Source organism: Trichomycterus rosablanca, chromosome 8, assembly GCF_030014385.1.
Source record: "Trichomycterus rosablanca isolate fTriRos1 chromosome 8, fTriRos1.hap1, whole genome shotgun sequence".
NCBI classification, from domain to species: domain Eukaryota; kingdom Metazoa; phylum Chordata; class Actinopteri; order Siluriformes; family Trichomycteridae; genus Trichomycterus; species Trichomycterus rosablanca.
Genome location: NC_085995.1, coordinates 7726340 through 7748051, shown reverse-complemented (window position 1 = coordinate 7748051; position 21712 = coordinate 7726340). Strand labels below are relative to the sequence as shown.

Below are 21712 nucleotides of genomic sequence, written 5' to 3'. Positions count from 1 at the left end.
AGTAGTCTGTGTGCAGCTTATATAACAGTGTAAATTTATTCTTCCCTCAAAATAACTCAATATACAGCCATTAATGTCTAAACCACCTGCAACAAAAGTGAGTACACCCCTAAGAGACTGCACCCCTAAATGTCCAAATTGAGCACTGCTTGTCATTTTCCCTCCAAAATGTCATGTGATTTGTTAGTGTTACTAGGTCTCAGGTGTGCATAGGGAGCAGGTGTGTTCAATTTAGTAGTACAGCTCTCACACTCTCTCATACTGGTCACTGAAAGTTCCAACATGGCACCTCATGGCAAAGAACTCTCTGAGGATCTTAAAAGACGAATTGTTGCGCTACATGAAGATGGCCAAGGCTACAAGAAGATTGCCAACACCCTGAAACTGAGCTGCAGCACAGTGGCCAAGATCATCCAGCGTTTTAAAAGAGCAGGGTCCACTCAGAACAGACCTCGCGTTGGTCATCCAAAGAAGCTGAGTGCACGTGCTCAGCGTCACATCCAACTGCTGTCTTTGAAAGATAGGCGCAGGAGTGCTGTCAGCATTGCTGCAGAGATTGAAAAGGTGGGGGGTCAGCCTGTCAGTGCTCAGACCATACGCCGCACACTACATCAAATTGGTCTGCATGGCTGTCACCCCAGAAGGAAGCCTCTTCTGAAGTCTCTACACAAGAAAGCCCGCAAACAGTTTGCTGAAGACATGTCAAAAAAGGACATGGATTACTGGAACCATGTCCTATGGTCTGATGAGACCAAGATTAATTTGTTTGGTTCAGATGGTCTCAAGCATGTGTGGCGGCAATCAGGTGAGGAGTACAAAGATAAGTGTGTCATGCCTACAGTCAAGCATGGTGGTGGGAATGCCATGGTCTGGGGCTGCATGAGTGCAGCAGGTGTTGGGGAGTTACATTTCATTGAGGGACACATGAACTCCAATATGTACTGTGAAATACTGAAGCAGAGCATGATCCCCTCCCTCCGGAAACTGGGTCGCAGGGCAGTGTTCCAGCATGATAATGACCCCAAACACACCTCTAAGACGACCACTGCTTTATTGAAGAGGCTGAGGGTAAAGGTGATGGACTGGCCAAGCATGTCTCCAGACCTAAACCCAATAGAACATCTTTGGGGCATCCTCAAGCGGAAGGTGGAGGAGCACAAAGTCTCGAATATCCGCCAGCTCCGTGATGTCGTCATGGAGGAGTGGAAAAGCATTCCAGTGGCAACCTGTGAAGCTCTGGTAAACTCCATGCCCAGCAGAGTTAAGGCAGTTTTGGGAAATAATGGTGGCCACACAAAATATTGACACTTCAGGAACTTTCACTAAGGGGTGTACTCACTTTTGTTGCCGGTGGTTTAGACATTAATGGCTGTACATTGAGTTATTTTGAGGGAAGAATAAATTTACACTGTTATATAAGCTGCACACAGACTACTTTTCATTGTGTCAAAGTGTCATTTTGTCAGTGTTGTCCCATGAAAAGATATACTTAAATATCTGCAGAAATGTGAGGGGTGTACTCACTTTTGTGATACACTGTAGGTACTGTTTACTGATAACAAGTCTGCACTGCAAGGCCAAACTCTGGTGTCATTACATTTTGTCTTTGCCATTCCAATTAAGAACATATTTCTTTAATTAATATTTTGGCTACTTTAAACACATTACTAAAAAAAGTTTATAATCACATGCATACAGCTATGCAATTTCTATAAACAAACAATAGCAGCTGATCAAGTCATGATGAGGTGTCCAATCACGTTTTAACATGGTATTGTCATTTACAATTACTACATTTAGTAGACGCCTTTATCCAAAGCAACTGACAGTACTGTGACAGTATACTGTCTAAGCAATTGAGGTTTAAGGTCCTTGCTCAATGGCCCAACAGTGACAACCTGGCAGTGGTGTGGCCTGAACCAGCAAATTTTTGATTATTAGTCCAGGACCTTAACCACTAGGCTATGACCGCCCTACTACTGTCAAACAAGCTTTCTAATAAATACATTCTTTAAATTTCTATGCTGCAAGAGCTGCTGGATAAACTGTTATATAACTGTACTGTGATTGTACATACATTGGAAGCATCTATTTGAATAACTCCATACATTTCTAGAAGCAACTGTTTGTTAGTCCTAAATTAATACACATTAATACCATATCTTGTGTAGGTGCCTCAAGCAGAGGCCACAAATGGTGAACCCATTCAACCACAAATTGTGGACTCCCCTTAAACACAGCCATTTGTGTTTTGTGGGTGCCAGGCTGGGCAATAGCACAAATATTTGCACTTGAGAACTCAATATCTTAGAAATGGTATGCTCGTGCAGTATATAGCTGCACCACCTGAGAGCCCCAGGTATCCACATACTTTACCCAAGTACCAACCAAGTACTTGGAGAGACATAGCTGGTTCAGATTTCCAATTTACCATTTACAGTTGATGGGGCAGATCCTGCAGGGTAGAAGTTTGATAAACTAATATGGAATATGTGGCATCCTATAACAGCATTTTATGGCCAATGTTTGTGTAATGAGATTGCCTTGTTGTATGCACCTGTTTTTATCGGCAATACATTCTTATAAAAAGGCTAACAAATAAAAAGAAAATATACATACCTGTTTATTGCATGACCTAACACAAAGGAAAACACGACCAATTCAAACAAACGCTTGACATTTACAAGGTTTGCCCCCAATAAGGCACCTAATTAGATCTGCATCAGGAGGGCAGAGAAAAACACTCCTGAAGAGGAAAAATGGGGAATGCATGTTGGTCACCCATTATGGAGGCGTTAACTAAAGCAAATTGCATTGACCTCGTACTGTTGCAGGGTTGTCCTGATTACAATGCTGTCTTAATGACAAGGGCCATAACAACAAGAGTCATTTACCTTGTTTTCCACTAATTAGGTATTCAGATTAATCTAACAAGGAAAAAAACAAGGACCAGTATTTAAGACATCACACATATGGGTGTTTTTCTATTTTTAATTTATTCAATTACTAATGTTTACCGACTAGACATGGCTCCACCCAGTACCATGGATACAAGGAGTGATTAGCTCTAAAGTGGACATTATTTAATCAGAGGACTCCACAATCTCACCCATTTTCTCACTCTCTTACATCTAGGGGTTATTTTAGTAACCAATCGACCTTCTTCATGTTGTTTGGAGGTGGGACAAAACTGTAGTCAATAAAACACAGGCAGACATGGGGAAAACATGCCAGGAAAAGGTCTAAACCCAGGTCTCTAGAACAGTGGTCCTGTGTGTCACCTTTACTAAGTGCTGCATCAAACCTAAGGGCAATTTAACTAACCAATCCACTAACTTGTAGGGTTTTGGGATGTGTGAGGTTACCAGAGCCCCTAAAGAAAACCGACACATAGAGAAGGAGAAGATACCAAACTTTGCACTTAGGCTCTAAGAGTTCTTGGTCTTTGACCCATGGTCCTTGGGGCTCTGCTGCATCAATACCAGCTGCTTTGCCACTGCTTCAGCCCTAACCTGACCCAAAGCAAAACAAAACTAAAGAAATCTTGCATGATGGTAAATATAGGTCCCTTCACCATGTTATTCATATAGCTGTACGTCCTGTAGACAGCTATACATTGACTCTATCTGTTGCTGTACACAAGTGGTAGCCTCTAGCCTGTCCATTACTGAAAATGACCACAGGCCCATAACTGCTCAAATATCAGTGGTGAACCATTTGCAGCTGGAGTATATTTGGCAACACTTATGGCACACCTACCTCGATAGTAAACACTGAAGGCATATAATCAAAGAAACTAGTTCATCATTTCCATACACAATTTTTCCCCAGTCCCTCATCAGGGCTCAGCTGGCTGGATATTTTTAGTTGCTGGACTATTCTTATCTCAAGATTTGTGACTAAGATTTATAAAGTAACCCCAGAACTACTGCTGAGCGTAATACACTTGTATCAAGAGCCACACATAATACCATGCTATTAAATTGTGCATAGCAACAGATGGAGTACAGTCAGTAAACCGACGACCCACAAAGTGCACTTAAAGGTGGTAGACAAAATAACATAAACTGCAGCTGCGCAGGTTAATTGTACTGGTTTGAAAGCAATTAGCAGCAAGTATCAATTCTAAAGAGGATCAATCAAGTGCTTTAATTGGGAGATTTTATATCAACAGGGCAAATACTTTTTAAAAGCTCTGTACACATTTTTTTTTCTATTTTTACCTTAATTCTTTGTACTAACTTTTAATTAATCCTTTATTATTATTTTATTAGGCACTATTTATTTTCTTATTCTCATGTTGTAATTTTTTGTACAACTTTTGACACAAGAATTTACTTCAGGATAAATACATTTCTATCTTATCTTGAGTTTTTGGCAACCTAACCATTTGAAATGTGTTTTGAATTAAAGCAATTACAAGTATAAGAATGTATGCACCACTTTTCTGACTGATCTGTATTAAAATCGGCTTTTGAATGACTGCAAGTCCTGATGACAAATAAATAACCATGTGCCAGGAAATTTCACCATGGATGTGTTTGGCTGGGAACATAAGGTGACAAAGAACTATCGTTTTGCTGCCAGGCTTAGCTCAGACTATTTTATCACTAAGCGTTACATGAGACATCAACCAAGTCTGTGGACACTTACCAAGACTAGAGAGACTGTTAATAAAACCTCTTGCTTTTATTCACTCAGTGTGATACTATTCCCACTAAGTCTGGCTTGTGATCCTCCAGAACCCTAGTTTTTACATTCTTAATAGGTTTGTCTTGAAATCTGTTAGGGATACATTAGAAGGGGGTTAAGTTTATATAGATCACAAACACCTTTAACTCTCAGACCAACCTGTTTATTCTTATGTCTATCAGGCTGTTAGTGTTACCTCCTTTTTCCACAGACCTACAGAAGACTAAGAAATCGCTTGGTCTCCTGGTCTCCTGGTGTGCCCCTGTGCCCCACACTGAAATATCTGCAAAAACCGGCTGCAAAAGTATTAAACCACAGTTGCCTAGCACCCGTGTTCATGGAGTAGCTGGCCATGCAGAACCCATTGGGAAATGCACTGCTGATGTATCCTAATGACATGTCGCAACATTAGGGTACCCTAACAATGTCTTCTCCGCAGAGTTCTGTATGGCCAGCTATTCCAAAAACAATCTTATGCAGAAGGACAAAAAAGAATAAAGACCAATTAAAAAGCATACTAAGATTATGTATTATTTAACCTAAAAACCAGGATGATGCTGCAGGTAATCACGGTGTGAAGGACAGACAAGAGGATAGCCAGAAAAGAATTAAAAACATTACTGGAGGAAAATTTCCATGAAACTATTGATTATCTGTGGAAACAACAACTATGGAGCAAACCATTAAACGAAGAGCAGCTACAGTATTATGCAAAAGTTTCTACACCTCTGGTCTAATGCCATGTTAAGTAATTACTTAGGGTGATAGTGACCTTTTTTTCTAGATAAGCTTTATCTCTTATCACAAACCAGATCATTTACTGAAGATGAGTAAATAAATCTATATAAATAATCTATCATGCTGAACCTTACAAAGCTCTACAGTATAAACAATCTCAATGTCAAAGTTTGCCTAAGATAATAACTTGGCAATATTTCACTGATATAATGCCAGTAATTAGTTGATTCTTTGAATTAAAAGGTGGTAGAAGACAAAAGTACCCAAAGAAAACCTACATGGTCACAAGGAGAACATGCAAATCTGTTTACACACAGTGACCAAAGACAAGGATTGAACCTAGGTCTTCAAGCACCCACTGTACCAGTTGCTCCACTGTCACACCCCTATGAATGATGTACCAGTTAGTATGTCTTAAGAGGAAAAATTCGAACAGGGTAATATTCAATAATCATTTTGAGTGTGGCACTACAGAATGCAAAGAATGTAGAAATACGTGGTCACAGAGGTAACCAGTGTTAGTCAGAAACACATTTGGATTAGTATTAAATGAGATGAGAAAGGAGAAAGTGACAGACAGGGAGGAAAAAAAACCTTCTGCTGCTAGGAGATCTGTTGTGATGTCACATATCTACATCACATCACCATGGCAACCTTGCATCAGCAACAACTTAGTAAAAATGAAAAAAGAGAGAGAGAGAACAGAGAGTGCCAACTGTGTGCAGCTATGCACTACTGCAAACCTGAAACCAGCCATTTTATAAAAGAAACAAATATGAAATATTATTATTGTTCATTTATTTATTCATTCATTGTCTGTTCTACCACCGCTTTATCCTGGTCAGGGTTGCAGTGGGTTTGATTTATTGGGTAGGTAACACCCTGGACAGGTTTCCAGTCCATCACAGGGCAGACACAAACACACATACATTCACACACACAGGCACACACATACATACTTAGAGCAACTTGCTGTAACTTTAATTAGCCTGACTGCATGTCTTTGGATTTGCGGGGGGGAACCGAAGCCCGGAGGAAACCCATGGGAGAACATGCAAACTTCACACAAAAGGGATTGTGGCTGCTATTATTATTATTATTATTATTATATACAAAAAAATTGGATCTTGATATTTCCAAACAAGAAAACTAAAATAATTTTGTCTTTTTATTTTTTACTTTATAACCTTTAGTAAGAACCTGTGGAAAGCATTAAACCCTCAGAGAGAGGGGCAATAGAGGGAGGGTGATAGAGAAAGGGAAAAAGAAAGACTGACACCACTTATCAAAAGTCTAACTATTCCCACTGTTCTGTGCCTCCAGTTCTAAAAATAGACTCTACTTGGAAAAAGAAGAAAAAATGCACAAGGCTATGGGCAAGAGAAGTGCCAGTGGTTGAGGAAGAAAGGGAGCAGCAGTGAGTGGTTGTGCGTAGGCATTGCACATTTGAATTATTCTATGTTTTTGTGAGCCTGGAACCGCATACATGTGGATCATGTCTTATATATCCAATATAAACACACAAAACATATTTCCACCAAACAATGTACCTATTTATTGATTTAAATTCCAACATCCTGTTTACAGCAATCAATAGCTTAAAAACATAAAGCTAGACTACAGAGCGACAACACACAACCACCTCGTGTATTTATTTGTCTTTTAATGTATCATTTTATGCATTAATCCATTAATCTACAGTATATATATATATATGTCCATTTATTTATCCATCCCATCATTCCTCTATTTAACCATCTATTCATCCACCCATCTGTATTGATTAATCCAGCTTTTTTCCCATCATCAATTTATCTATCTATACACCAATCCATCCATTTATCCATCCACCCTACATTCAATCATCCAAACAACATACCAATTAACCATTTACATTTACATCAATCAGTACATTTGTCAATGTTCCAGTTAATCTACTCATCCATCAACCAACAATCAAACCATGCGAACCTTCTGTTCATCTTCAGTTCATACGTCAGTCCATAAATCTATCCATCCACCTGCCCGTTCTTCCATCCAACCATCTTTTTGTTTCTCCATCTATTAATTCACCTAACCATTCATACTTTTATCCAACCAATCTATTAACATCCACTTATCCAGTTATCTAAACATCCACCCATCTATTTTATCCACCTATCCAATTATTCATTCAATAATTCATCATCCATTCATCCATTAATCCATATATGTATACTGTTTGAATTATTTTGGGCTACCATTCACTCAATAGACAATCCCTCTTTTTTAAAACCTCTTTCCTTTTCTCTCACTCAAGCTTTGTGGGGAGTGGGAGGTGTTGCTAGGCGACAGATTAGCTCTTTTCTTTCAAGAAGCAGAGAAAAGACCTTGATTCTATCTTGGTAAAAATAAACACCAGCCAGGAAAAAAAGAAGCTTGAGATAGAGGACAAGCATCCTTCTGCATAAAAGGTTGCAAACATTTTTGGGTCTGTGAATCTTTTTTTTACAGCTCATTCTTTACTGCTAATGTGCTTTGTCTTTATAAGAAGAAGAACATAAATATTCTCATGTTTCCAAATTTAAAGCATTTAAATTTTGCTCATCAATGCAAAGCAATGCACATTTGAAAATTTCTGGAACACAGTGCGATAACTGCAATCCATCCACCTGTCCGTCCCTCCGTCTGTCCATCCATCCATCCATCCATCCATTCATCCTTCCCTCCATTCATCTATACCTCTTCTAATTAAACATTTTTGATTGATCAGTCTATAAATTTATTTATTCATCTATCTGACCATCTGTCTGTCCGTCTGTCCATCCATCCATCCAGCCAGCCATACCTAGTATACCTTTAAATTACATTTTTCCAACTTTGTGGCAACAGTTTGAGGAAGGTCCCTACCTGATCTACCATAACTGCATAACTGTATTTCTGTGCAGTGAGGTCCATAACAATATAGTTTGTCAAGTCTGGTGTAAGTGAAGTCCAGCAACCTGCTCACAGTCCTGACCTGAACCACATTAAACAACTTTGGGATCTGTTGGAATGACAATGCCAACCTGGCATTCTATATTAGTGCTTGAGCTCACAAATGCATGTTTGACTGAATGTATTTCTGTATTTATTTATTGTCATTATGATGTGTGAAGAAACCAGATTAGAGAGAAACCTACACAGACACAGAAAACAGGGCAAACCTCATACAGACAGTGACCCTAAACAAGAATTAAACCCAGGTTGCCGAAGCTGAACGGCCCCAACAATGCCTGCTAATAATATTTTATCATTTATTTTTATTCACTGTATTTATCTATTTTTAACTCTTACATAATTCTGAACATGAAGACATACTGTTCCAAAAACATTTGCTCATTATAGATGATGACAAATTTTTACCTTTATCCAGAAAACCTATTGTGCCGTCTTCCTGTCTACAGGGATGTTCAGGGTATGAAGCTGGGTTATCATATGACACATTTACTCCCTGCCATGTTCAATTCATGCTACTATTATACTCCTCTTCCACAGTTTAGTCATATCCGCCACTCTAGCCATGCACTCGAATTTCCTGACCTCCTGCAAGGCCTTCAATAGAGCAGCCAATGCTGGGCCTCATGACAAGAAGCTTCATCAACACATGCGCAACAGCAATGATTTAAATAGAAAAAAGTTTCAATATTTAACTGTGTACAGTTTTGTTAGTGTCATTAAAATTAGTATCTTATTATTGTGAAGTATTATTACTATTGTTATAACTAAGCCATTGCACAAATATTAATATATTTTCAAATTTGTTTTAATAGATTTAAACTTGCTGCAACTGTTTAAAACATTTTAAGCATTATGACCAGTTTAAACCAATTGATCTTTAATTTAGGCTGAACTTAATTTTTATTAAGTATATATGAGTGATATTAAAAACAGCAACATTGCATTAATATGCATTAGTAAGTTGTCTTATTAAGCTGTACTGTCACCATACGTGGTCAAAGAATAGCTGAAAAAAGCAACAGATGAAGTGGTGTAAAGCACATGGGCACTGGACTCTGGAGCAGTTGAAAAGTGTTCTGTGGAGTGACGGATCACGCTTAACTTTCTGACAGTCTGATGGACGAGTCTGGGTTTGGTTGAATGCCAGGAGAATGTTACTTGCCTGACTGCATTGTGCCAGCTGTACATTTTGTGGAGGAGGGATAATGCCATGGGGTTGTTTTTTCAGGGGTTGGTCTAAACTTTTTTGTTCTAGTAAAGGGAAATCTTAATACTTCAGCATACCAAGACATTTTGGCCCAATGAAACTCCTTCAGGATGAACTAGAACGGAAATTGCAAGCCAGGTTCTCTCGTCCAACATCATTGTCTGACCTTACAAATTATCTTCTGGATGAATGGGCAATAACTCCCACAGACACACTACAAAATCTTAATTTAAAATGAGATGTCATTAAAGTTCCTGAAGATGTAATGTGTATATTGTCTGTCTGCCTGTCTTTCTGCCTGCCTGCCTGTCCATTCGTCCATCTGTCTGTCTATTTATTTAGCTAATTATCTGTCTGTCTCTGTCTGTTTGTCAGTATCCTCTGTCTTTCCGTCTCTATATTTATCTATCTACTTATTATCTGTCTTTTTTATGTATGTATGTATGTATGTATGTATGTACAGTGTATCACAAAAGTGAGTACACCCCTCACATTTCTGCAAATATTTCATTATATCTTTTCATGGGACAACACTATAGACATGAAACTTGGATATAACTTAGAGTAGTCAGTGTACAGCTTGTATAGCAGTGTAAATTTACTGTCTTCTGAAAATAACTCAACACACAGCCATTAATGTCTAAATGGCTGGCAACATAAGTGAGTACACCCCACAGTGAACATGTCCAAATTGTGCCCAAATGTGTCGTTGTCCCTCCCTGGTGTCATGTGTCAAGGTCCCAGGTGTAAATGGGGAGCAGGGCTGTTAAATTTGGTGTTTTGGGTACAATTCTCTCATACTGGCCACTGGATATTCAACATGGCACCTCATGGCAAAGAACTCTCTGAGGATGTGAGAAATAGAATTGTTGCTCTCCACAAAGATGGCCTGGGCTATAAGAAGATTGCTAACACCCTGAAACTGAGCTACAGCATGGTGGCCAAGGTCATACAACGGTTTTCCAGGACAGGTTCCACTCGGAACAGGCTTCGCCAGGGTCGACCAAAGAAGTTGAGTCCACGTGTTCGGCGTCATATCCAGAGGTTGGCTTTAAAAAATAGACACATGAGTGCTGCCAGCATTGCTGCAGAGGTTGAAGAGGTGGGAGGTCAGCCTGTCAGTGCTCAGACCATACGCCGCACACTGCATCAACTCGGTCTGCATGGTCGTCATCCCAGAAGAAAGCTGACGCACAAGAAAGCCCGCAAACAGTTTGCTGAAGACAAGCAGTCCAAGAACATGGATTACTGGAATGCCCTGTGGTCTGACGAGACCAAGATAAACTTGTTTGGCTCAGATGGTGTCCAGCATGTGTGGCGGCGCCCTGGTGAGAAGTACCAAGACAACTGTATGTTGCCTACAGTCAAGCATGGTGGTGGTAGCATCATGGTCTTGGGCTGCATGAGTGTTGCTGGCACTGGGGAGCTGCAGTTCATTGAGGGAAACATGAATTCCAACATGTACTGTGACATTCTGAAACAGAGCATGATCCCCTCCCTTCGAAAACTGGGCCTCATGGCAGTTTTCCAACAGGATAACGACCCCAAACACAACCTCCAAGATGACAACTGCCTTGCTGAGGAAGCTGAAGGTAAAGGTGATGGACTAAACCCAATTGAGCACCTGTGGCGCATCCTCAAGTGGAAGGTGGAGGAGTTCAAGGTGTCTAACATCCACCAGCTCCGTGATGTCATCATGGAGGAGTGGAAGAGGATTCCAGTAGCAACCTGTGCAGCTCTGGTGAATTCCATGCCCAGGAGGGTTAAGGCAGTGCTGGATAATAATGGTGGTCACACAAAATATTGACACTTTGGGCACAATTTGGACATGTTCACTGTGGGGTGTACTCACTTATGTTGCCAGCCATTTAGACATTAATGGCTGTGTGTTGAGTTATTTTCAGAAGACAGTAAATCTACACTGCTATACAAGTTGTACACTGACTACTCTAACTTATATCCAAGTTTTATTTCTATAGTGTTGTCCCATGAAAAGATATAATGAAATATTTGCAGAAATGTGAGGGGTGTACTCACTTTTGTGATACACTGTATGTATGTATGTGTCCATCTGTCTGTCTATTGATCTACCCAACCTTTTTACCCTTCAAGGCTATAAAACATTTAAATAAGGATCAAGTACAATAAATAATAAATTGCATTGATGTGATATCCATGTTTGACTTGCACGATACCTGATGCTGAAATCCCTTCACCAGGGAAAAGACAACTTAGTCACCTATGTTGCTAAATATAGATTCTTAAAAGGGTGCCTGATGCTGAAAGCGAAATTTGTTCGAATTGAATGACAGAATCTTTGTTTTTAGCTCTTTACAAAACTCTTATCCTGACTCACTCACATACTTGTGACAGGTATGAAGGCCAGAGTTAAAACATATGCAAAATGCATACATCTTTAAAGTCTGTGCATGACCACAAATGTTTGCCCCTTTTTTCCAAACACGTAATAGTTAATACTTTTTTATTAATCAAAAATTAACCAAATTTATGGAATTATTTGGTTTAATTATACAGGGCAGTCCCAGGCTTAATTACTGCCAGCCTTGTTCTATACAGCGCTTTAACAGTGCACTTCATTTTGTTAACAAGTTTAAAATGCAACACACTGTGTACAAATAAAAATAAATTCCTATAATGAATGTAAAACAAATGTACAGAAATCAAAAACCAAAATCTAAGGACAGCGTCACCCCATGATCCAGCAGCTCTAAATCAATTCAGACCAAGTGTTAGATAATACTTGAAAAAAAAAATCATCATTTGGACAAATTTCTTCACAGCATAAGGTGACAGTTTGGGTTTCTTCCCAGACTTGGAAAGGAATCCACTGTTCCTGTTTTAAAGGGTGCAGTCGATTTAACCATATTTATTATGACATTGAATAGTTGCTATAGTCAATGATAATGACTAACAAAGTACAATGAGACCATGTATCAGTGTTAAATTACACTATAGATTATTTAATGCATCACTGAATTGATACAAAATGTATCATATATACTATATATACATAAATTATCAAAGCTTTGTCCTTCAACTTAGGCCAGCTGAACATCTCTGAGAGATGAGAACATCTTGTGACATTTTGGACTCTCTTTGCCTAAATCATTAAAACTTTACTTAGGAGAATGGTGTTTGGTGTATTATGTCTGTCTGTCCATCTGTCTGTCTGTCTGTCTGTCTGTCTGTCTATCTATCTATATGCTTTTTTCCATTTTTATTTCCATTAACTGCTTTATCCTGGTCGTGGTCACCGGCACAGAGCAGGAATACTGTGGACAGGGGACCAAGCCATCACAAGGATTTAGCCATCCTCCTTCAGACATATTCAATTATGTCATAATCTGGGTTTGAATCTCAGTTGTGGTGGGCTAGATCTTTTACATATCTTTCACATATCTACAAAGCAAAAATGATATCTGAATGTCTAAAATTGATGTCAATCACATTTGAGGTTCATTACAAGGTTCTCCTGTGTAGTTCCATAGACTAGATTTTTTTTCAAGGTGCATTGACAGCTTGTAGTGGTCCAACAACTTACTACTCACCAGTTTGTGCTATTTTTAGGTTAACATTTATTAATATGCACAATGCACGATGATTAAATACCAATGCAGGATCAGACTCATGTTGTGCATGATGGCAAAGCTTTATAATTAGGTGATGAGAAATTAAAAAGAGTCAGTAACAGCAGGACATCTGTAGCATCTCGCTCGTATGCAGTTCGGTGAAAGGAGCCCCCCTCACTTCACACCCCTCCCTGCTTCCCTGCATACAGGAGCCCGGTGACTCCATCTACGTTTTACACGCTGACTCCGCCCATCGCTCGGTTTTGTCCAAATCGGGCTTTTTGCGTCGCCGGGGCTCCCGATTTCAAGCCTACGTCATCAGCGGGGAGAGGGAATGCTGACGTCGAAGAGGACTTAGAGTCAAGTGTGGAAGGGGTTGGGGGGGGGTAAGAGGAGAGAGTTTCAGCATCGCAAAAACACTGAAATGAGGCAGATCAAATAATCTAAATTACCCTCCCCTCCCGGTGCTCATCCCCTCCCCTCCCTCCTTCCATTCCTACGTCGGCGTTGGCGCATTGGGGCACCCCTCCACCAGCCTATATAAGTACCTGGCGATCAGGGTAACTTCACCAGATTTACGGACTCCCGACATCTGGGCGAGACGCGGCTTTAACAGCAGCCGAATCGACCGACACTCCGAGCCGGAGGAATCCAGCCAGCCTCCGGTCCGAAGGGAAACCGAAGCAGAGAAGACGGAGATGTAATCATACCGAGACAGAACCTGCGCTTTTCTCTACTCCATCCAACTAAAACTTCACCGAGTTTCCGTTCAGCTTTACCTTAAAAAACCAATAAAGATGTACCGTTCTACTAAAGGAGCTTCAAAAGCCCGGAGGGACCAGATAAACACCGAAATAAGGAATCTGAGGGACTTGTTGCCCATCTCTGATGCGGACAAGGCTCGCCTCTCCTATCTACACATCATGTCTCTTGCCTGCATATACACCAGAAAATCGGTCTTTTTCTGCCAAGGTAAATATAATAAATTCATTCAATATACCTACATTGTTTTTATAATATTAATTGTATTTGTGAATTATTGGATTATAGAAAAATGTTGATTTGTAGTGTACGCATGTTGGTTTGGCGCTGCGAAGTGCTTGATTTACTGCAACAGGTGGATCTCATGATATTTTATTATTCGTGAAATAAAAAAAAACATCTAAAGCACACAGTATTTACAATTTCTTAAATATATTTATTACCTTATTACATTTAGTATTTTTTGTTAGATAACAGTTAAACTGTTGATACGTTTCGTTCTATAAAGAAATGATATACCACTGTTTTTGTAATTTGACATACCACGTATGCTGTCTGTCTGTCTATCTATCCATCCATCCATCCATCAGTCTATCTATCTAGCCATCCAACCGTCCATCAATCCATCAACCCACCATGTCTGTCTATCAATCCATCAAACCACCATGTCTGTCTATCAATCCATCCATCCATCCATCTCTAATCTATTTCATGAGAACTACCTTATGCGTTTGCTTGAAAGCTGCTGTCCGACGTTCTGAAACTCATACATGCTGTCCATGGTTCTGAAAAAAACAACTCCGCACTTCAGTTTACACTGCAATCAGAAATGACCAATTATTTTTGAAACATTCTTTTTAGAGCTGGGTGAAACAAGCGATACTGAGGAAAGCCATACATTCCTGTCATTTCAAGAGCTTTCGGAGCTGGTGCAAGCCATGCCAGGGTTTCTGATGTTGCTGACCGCCGAGGGAAAGATACTGTACCTGTCGGACAGTGTCTCTGAACACCTCGGACACTCAATGGTGGGTGATACTACTGGAATTTAACAATTACCTTACAGCAAATGCCAGTAAATGCATTTATGGAAAAGTAAAAAAAAACATCATTACAAAATGTTGCTTTTACATTTTCAGGTGGATTTGGTTGCCCAAGGTGACAATGTGTATGACATAATAGATCCTGCAGATCACGTTATTATGAGGAGTAACCTGGTGCCTCTGACTTCACCTGATACCGGTAAGACATCTGCGTCTGTACATAAGTGTTAGTTAAATATTCAGGTTTGTTGAGAATTCAGGTGTTAACTCTCTCACACTGATCTTCTAGATCGATTGTTCCGGTGCCGTTTCAACACTTCTAAATCGGTGCGTAGACAGAGCGCTGGCAACAAGCTTGTACTGATTCGGGCTCGCTGCCTATCACCACCAGTGGGCCCCTCTTCACCAGGATCCTACTGGACCTCCAATCCAGTCTGGGTCTGTTTTTGTGCACCTCTGGACCCCCACCCACCCAGACCTGGTACCACAAGTGAACAACATTTCACCCCATCTCTGGAGAGCAGCTTCCTTCTTGTGTGTTTCCGCTCTCAGCACAGTCGTGACATGAGACTGCAAGACGCACAAGATAGGTAAGCAGGTTGCGTATATGCTTAATATTTTTAGTAGTATTATACACTATATATTATATTATAAAGTTAATAGTAAATATATACTATTATATATACTATTAGAGAGAGAGAGAGAGAGAGAGAGAGAGAGAGAGAGAGAGAGAGAGCATTTTATTTAAACTGTGTGTTGTTCCTTTTTAGTGTAAATGTTTATCTGGGTATGGATGTGGAGACTCTTCGCTCTCGCTCCTGGTACAGCCTTCTGCATCCACAGGACCTTACACATGCCTCAGCTCAGCATCGCAATTTGTGTAAGTGTCACATATTGTACGTTTCTGTAATTTTCTGGAGCCTATCACTTGCTTAAACTTACTGTACACAACTACCTACAGTAAATCAGTGTAGTAAAGGCATATTTAAGCACACCCACAGAGATGATGCATGATTCAACATATCATGCTGGGTAAAATATGTCCTGACTCATAGATTTCCTCATCTTTTTTCACGCAGTAAGGGAAGGAGGAGAAGGAAGAGCTGAAATGGTGGTTCGTGTGGAGGCTAGTGATAACTCATGGGTCTGGCTGTATATGGTCCTGCAGCTTGAAACAGGAGAAAACCCAATTAGCAGCAACAATTATGTCATCAGGTAAAACCTAAGTAACATTTTTTTGTAAATAATGCTACACATTTTATCATAATATTAAAAAGGTGTGAATTACATTAAAATGGTTCTTTTTTTTATCTTGCTCTAGTGAATCAGAAGCCTGGGCAGTAAGGCAACAACTGAACTCTGAAGAGACCCAGCTCTCTGTGGTGCTGAGCACCAGTACCTCCCAACAGGAAACCATCAGCTTGCAGAGTCCTGAAACACTTTCCAGTCCTGACCAAGTATTTACACCCGGAAGCAGTGGTCTCTCAGCTCAGTCATTTGACTTCAGCATGACAGTGTGCAGCACCGGTTCTACAGAAGAACAAGCCACAAGCTCTTTAATGGATCCTATGCCAATGGAGAGTGCCCCCCGCTCCAGTCTCTCTTCTATGGAAGAAGAAAGTTTATTCCAGCAGCCAACCAGTGAAGCATTAGAAAGGCCTTCAGCTTCTTCATCTCCTGACACAGTAGCCACTGTGTCAGATTTGGACTTTCTCACCCAAAACATTCTCCTGCCCCCTGCTTTTCAAGTAGACCCTCCACTACCTGCACTCCCTCTTCCTTTACCACCAATGACTACTTCCCAAGCCCAACAGACCAAGGAGTTTGAGTGCACCCCACCCTATACACCTCAGCTTGGGACCAGCAGTTTCCCATTTGGAGAGCCTCTCTTCAGCTTTGATCCCACTGGTGCCACCACACCCCCACCACTTGTCCCAACCGCATCAGTCACAACTACAGTAGCACCTTCTATTTCTCCATCTGCTCCCTCAGACCCACAAGGCAGCCCTGCTCCTCCAACCACTACACTTTCCACACTGATGCCACTTACCCTGCCAGCTTTGTCCACAGATATTCTCTTTCCTGTAGCTTCTTGCAGTGGTTCACTGTATGAGAAGCTTCCTCCAACCCCAGACAGTCCAGGTGATGGAGACTGCACTATTATGACTCTGCCTGAGGTTCACGGTCCACTTTATGTTGATGTCCCATGTGGGACCCTCCCCTACCCTCCTGAAGGCCTGCTTACACCTGAGGCATCACCTGGAAAACAGCCAGACCTGTCTTTTTTCTCCATTGAGCAGGAGAACATTAAAGAAAGAACTGAGATCTCTCTTTTAGCACATCACATAAGTACATTAGCTGAGGGATTCTACCTAGACCCTCTCCTCACCAAGTTGTTACCCTCTTCCATGTCTCCTCGACCTTCCTCTACCACCCCAGACTCGGAAGGTATTGAGACACTTCTGGGAGAAGTCTATCCTGTGAAAGAAAGGAGAGGTCTGGACCTGCCCATTTTCCCAGATGATGACTCTCTGTTTGAAGAGAGTGTCTTAGAGACCATCTTCCAAGAACTCTCCTCTCCATCCCTCTCTTCCACCCCTTCCTCTCCCTCCAGTCCTTCCTTATCCCCAACAACTGAGTGCTGGCGTCCACCCCTGCAATTTGACAGGGCTTCTGATGTGAGTGCCGGCCACTTCTGTAGCGTCCATTCGGCGCAATGTAACCACATGGCCGGGTGCGGGGTCATACTGTCGCCAGTCAACCTGGGCGACATGGTGGATGTGAAGGCGGCAGGCGAAGTTGCCATGGAGACAGAGATTGCATCATCACCACTCTCGACTGGTATCCCAGCGTCTCCACCGCTGCAGCTGACAGCCTCTCCTGTCTCACCTGTCTCTCCACTGCCTGTCTCTTCACCCGCCAGCCCCGCATCGCCTGGCCTGCCCTGCGCCCAGTCCCTCATCGAGGAGCTGGCCGCCCTGGAACCTATGTTTGGGGCAGGTGCCTCGTTAGCCCCTGCCCTGGGGCAACAACCTGAGTTGTATCAACTCCAAAGTCACCTGCCACAACAGTGCTTCCACAAAGGTAAGACCAGTGTATTTTGTTAGCTCTTTTTGCTTTAATTTTTTTGGGATTACAGAATGATATTCAAACCCTTACTGACGGTTTTTTTTTTTTTTTATCTTTGTCTTTCAGATGAGAGTGGAAGTGATCCTCCGTTCTAAAATAAGTCTGTGACTTACTTCATCAAGTATGGCATATTGTCATATTTCATGGAGCTACTTTTACTTAAAAGTGAAGATTATCTAAATGTATAATTATATACATTATGTATATAAATATAAAAGACTTGGACTTACTCATTAGAGAACAAAGGAAAGAGTCACATTTTGTTCATGTATTTCTCCATGAATTGATATGTCACTAAGGGTAAAACATAATGCAATACACTAGCTGTGTTGATCAAGTTTCGAAAGCACTTTGGAGGCCAGTGTCTGTCTTGGCTTTACTAAAACCTAAGCTTTTTATCAGAGATTACCATCTCTGACTTTGCAAGCGCAAATCAACTTCCAGACTTGCATTTGTATTCACTCGTAGTGAAAACACTCTGAAGTTGTGAACTGGTAAAAATATCTTACTGTCATTTTAAAGAACAAAATGCCAACTTTAAGGCTCAGTGCTTCTGATGGCAGCATCACACACTCAAAGCCCAATGTGTAAAAATGCACCTATCCAATTGGTCCCATAATTCCTATGGGTATTGTCAATTGTTTTTACCCTGTAAGCTGTCTGTTATTGTAATAATGCAGATAATCTTCAAAAACTCAAATGCCAACCACAGTTAATATACAATACAAAAAAAACATTGGGCTTTGGGTTTGTTGCAGCCATTTCTTTTATTTAACTTTTTTTTACAAATCTGTGTATCAGTGTGCTGTACAAATGTTTCTTTCATTTGTAAACATATCCAAGTTGTGTGCAAGAAAAGCTCTTCAGGTCCAGTGGACACCATCTGGAGAAGAACCTACTTGCTAACATTAAAAAGCAGAAAAGATTGCATGGACTGCATACAATCCACTGGACTGATACACCAACCAGCTTGCAAAACTGGACGCAAATGCACTAGTCTTTTGCAGCATCAATATTTGTAATGCTTGCAATCTAATGCTTTTGTGTGCTTGGCACAACCAAGGCTTGCTGAACTCAGCCAGGCAGAGTTTTTTTATACAGTGAATACCACAGTGACATCGTAACTTTACTGTGTGCGGTGTGGAGTGGTGAACAAGACAGTATGAATGGCCAGTTCTTCTTTTTTGAGAGGCAATAGGGACAATAGGGATGGGGTTACTATTTCTATTCAGTTACTAGTCGACATGGGTTGACATCGACATGATTCAATTCCCATGGGCAGACATGCTAACGTAGAGTTGTCTACGGTCAAGTAAAGGATTGATTCCTACGTTCTACCTATTTACATGCTAAATTGTATGTGTGCTGTTATACAGAATGAATGTTTGGTGTGCATGCCTCTAGAAAGGCATGTGCCGAGATTATGGTATGGTAATAGGATTTACACATTTGTATATTTGTACAAACTAGAAATCTGTACATATCAGAGACATTTGCATTGTTTATGATAAAACATACTTGACATGCTATCTATGACAAATGGACATTGTGGATCAGTGTTCTTTTTGTGTCGCTAATCAGTGTTTTTGGCTGTCAAAAACAAATGCTTTTATATTAAAGTGCACTTAAATCTGCTCAGGTCTTCTGGATTATTATTTAGCGCTTTGAATTCACAATTCCTCCCCCAACCCCCTCCCATATCGCTCCCTATCATCTCTCTATTACTCCCATTCCCTCCATCATTCACTTCCCATCACTCTTCATTCTCTGTCTCTCCTCCTCTCATCCTTACCCCGGAGCATGGACTGCTCAGCAACAGCACTGACGTACACTCATGATGAGACACTATCTGACTCAGTGTGACGCACATGCTTGACACAGAGAGCCACTTCCCACTTTGACGCACACGTGCACTGAATGGCAGTTGTGCAAAAGCCCTCCCTTCTCTTTCGTTTCCTTGCCTGGCAGCGTACAATGTACCTGCTATGCCTACGTCACATAGCATTGCTGTTCTATGCCATATAAGGGCTTTCCTGCTTCGGGGTGCCAATTTTAGCCCCCTCCTTCCCTCTTACTCCAGCATCCTTCCCAATAAGGAAGATAAGCACAGGGACTGTGAGACAGATACAGAGACATTGTGTTGCTATGCTAACAATCTGTAAGCTGATGCGCTCCAGTAAGTCGGTTTACAAAACTGAAATTAATGTATTGATATTCACTGATAATAATATTGCACCAAAAGGGTGCAATCTCACTTGTACCTATTATATTGTAATCCCCTTTTCACCATATTCCCTTTTTAACGTGCATATGCATCTATTGGAGATAAAACAGGTGCAAAAAATTGCTAAGCAGTTGAGACAAAGGTATGAACATTTTGTTCCAGTCCAAAATGTACATGCAGGTCGACATATGCTGGTGAAACCAAGCACAATGCCACACAAATTTAAAATAGCTCTGCTATGCCACACTGTGGCAGAAAAGTAAACTAATATTTATCACAAAAATGAAAGCCTGTAGCAGATTAAAAAACCTACCAGGTTGTTGTGCTGAATAACTCCAGCAGACTTGATACTAACCTAAAGTTACCTTTACTCAAACCTCTTCTGCAGAACTCCTGTTATATCTGATACATCTCCATAAAACAACAGCTGGAAAACCACTGACCTGTTTGGAGTTTGTGGGACAGTGTGTTCTGCCAATGTCAGCAAAGGTTTTCATTCTGTACTTTGGTTTTCTAACACTTTTACATAATAAATATACCAATAGGTGGGTTAGCTATACTAAATTGCACCATGTATGTGTGAGTGGGAACTGAATAAGTAAATAAATATTTTAATGGGTTTTACCACCTTAAGCCTATTATTTCAAGGATAAACTTGAGATCAACTGTCATCTGGATTACTTAATATCAAAAAAGAAATGATTAGGTACCTTTTACTAAATATAAAGTAGGACGGCATCCAGTTCGCTTTTGTTATATTTCAAAATACAGTAAAATTTCAGGTGTCACTGTGGTACATTTGGTAGAGTGGGTCCTGCAATAAGTGCCCCAAAGCCATGGGTTTGACCTTCCAACATCGGACGCTGTCTGGAAGACATTTTACATGTTCTTCACATGTTCCCATTGTTGCTTTTTTAGGTAGTCCAGCTCCAGACGATCTCCCAAAAACTTAATGCTCTAAACTCCCTAATGTGATTGTGCATTGTGCAATGTCATTTTTCCATATAATTTACTTTATACACCAAACAGCAATGTAAAGAATTTTGTATACAAAATGGATATGAAACAAAATTTGTTTTTTAATAACAATATATTCATTTTATTCATATTCAGTCACAGAAAAAAACATTTATAGAAGGTTTGGGTATGTAAACTTTTGACTTCAACAGTATTTAGCTACTTATTTTAAATTAGACCATATAAATGCATTTTTATTGTTACTTTACTCACAGTCTAAAGCATATTTCTACTTATAACTAATGATTAGCATGTCAATGTCAAAATCAAAATTAAAAAGTCAAAATTAAAAATTAATATTTATTTGTTATTCCTTTTCACTATCTAATCCATA

General features: G+C 40.4%; 1 protein-coding gene across 1 annotated transcript; it reads left to right on the top strand.

The window, feature by feature from the left end:
- Positions 1-13790: 13790 nt before the first annotated feature.
- Positions 13791-18266, top strand: npas4a (neuronal PAS domain protein 4a). Its single transcript, XM_062999792.1, has 8 exons — positions 13791-14178; positions 14830-14993; positions 15105-15207; positions 15298-15598; positions 15779-15888; positions 16088-16223; positions 16330-18092; positions 18204-18266. The coding sequence occupies exons 1-8, from the start codon at positions 14004-14006 to the stop codon at positions 18230-18232; spliced, it is 2781 nt and encodes a 926-aa protein (XP_062855862.1). The 5' UTR covers positions 13791-14003; the 3' UTR covers positions 18233-18266.
- Positions 18267-21712: the final 3446 nt, after the last annotated feature.

Bases quoted from the DNA above. Each gene is read 5' to 3' on its own strand.
- npas4a (XM_062999792.1), top strand. From the start codon at position 14,004: ATGTACCGTTCTACTAAAGGAGCTTCAAAAGCCCGGAGGGACCAGATA. The intron at 14,994-15,104 runs GTGGGTGATACT...TTACATTTTCAG, and splicing joins AACACCTCGGACACTCAATG to GTGGATTTGGTTGCCCAAGG. The intron at 15,208-15,297 runs GTAAGACATCTG...CTGATCTTCTAG, and splicing joins TCTGACTTCACCTGATACCG to ATCGATTGTTCCGGTGCCGT.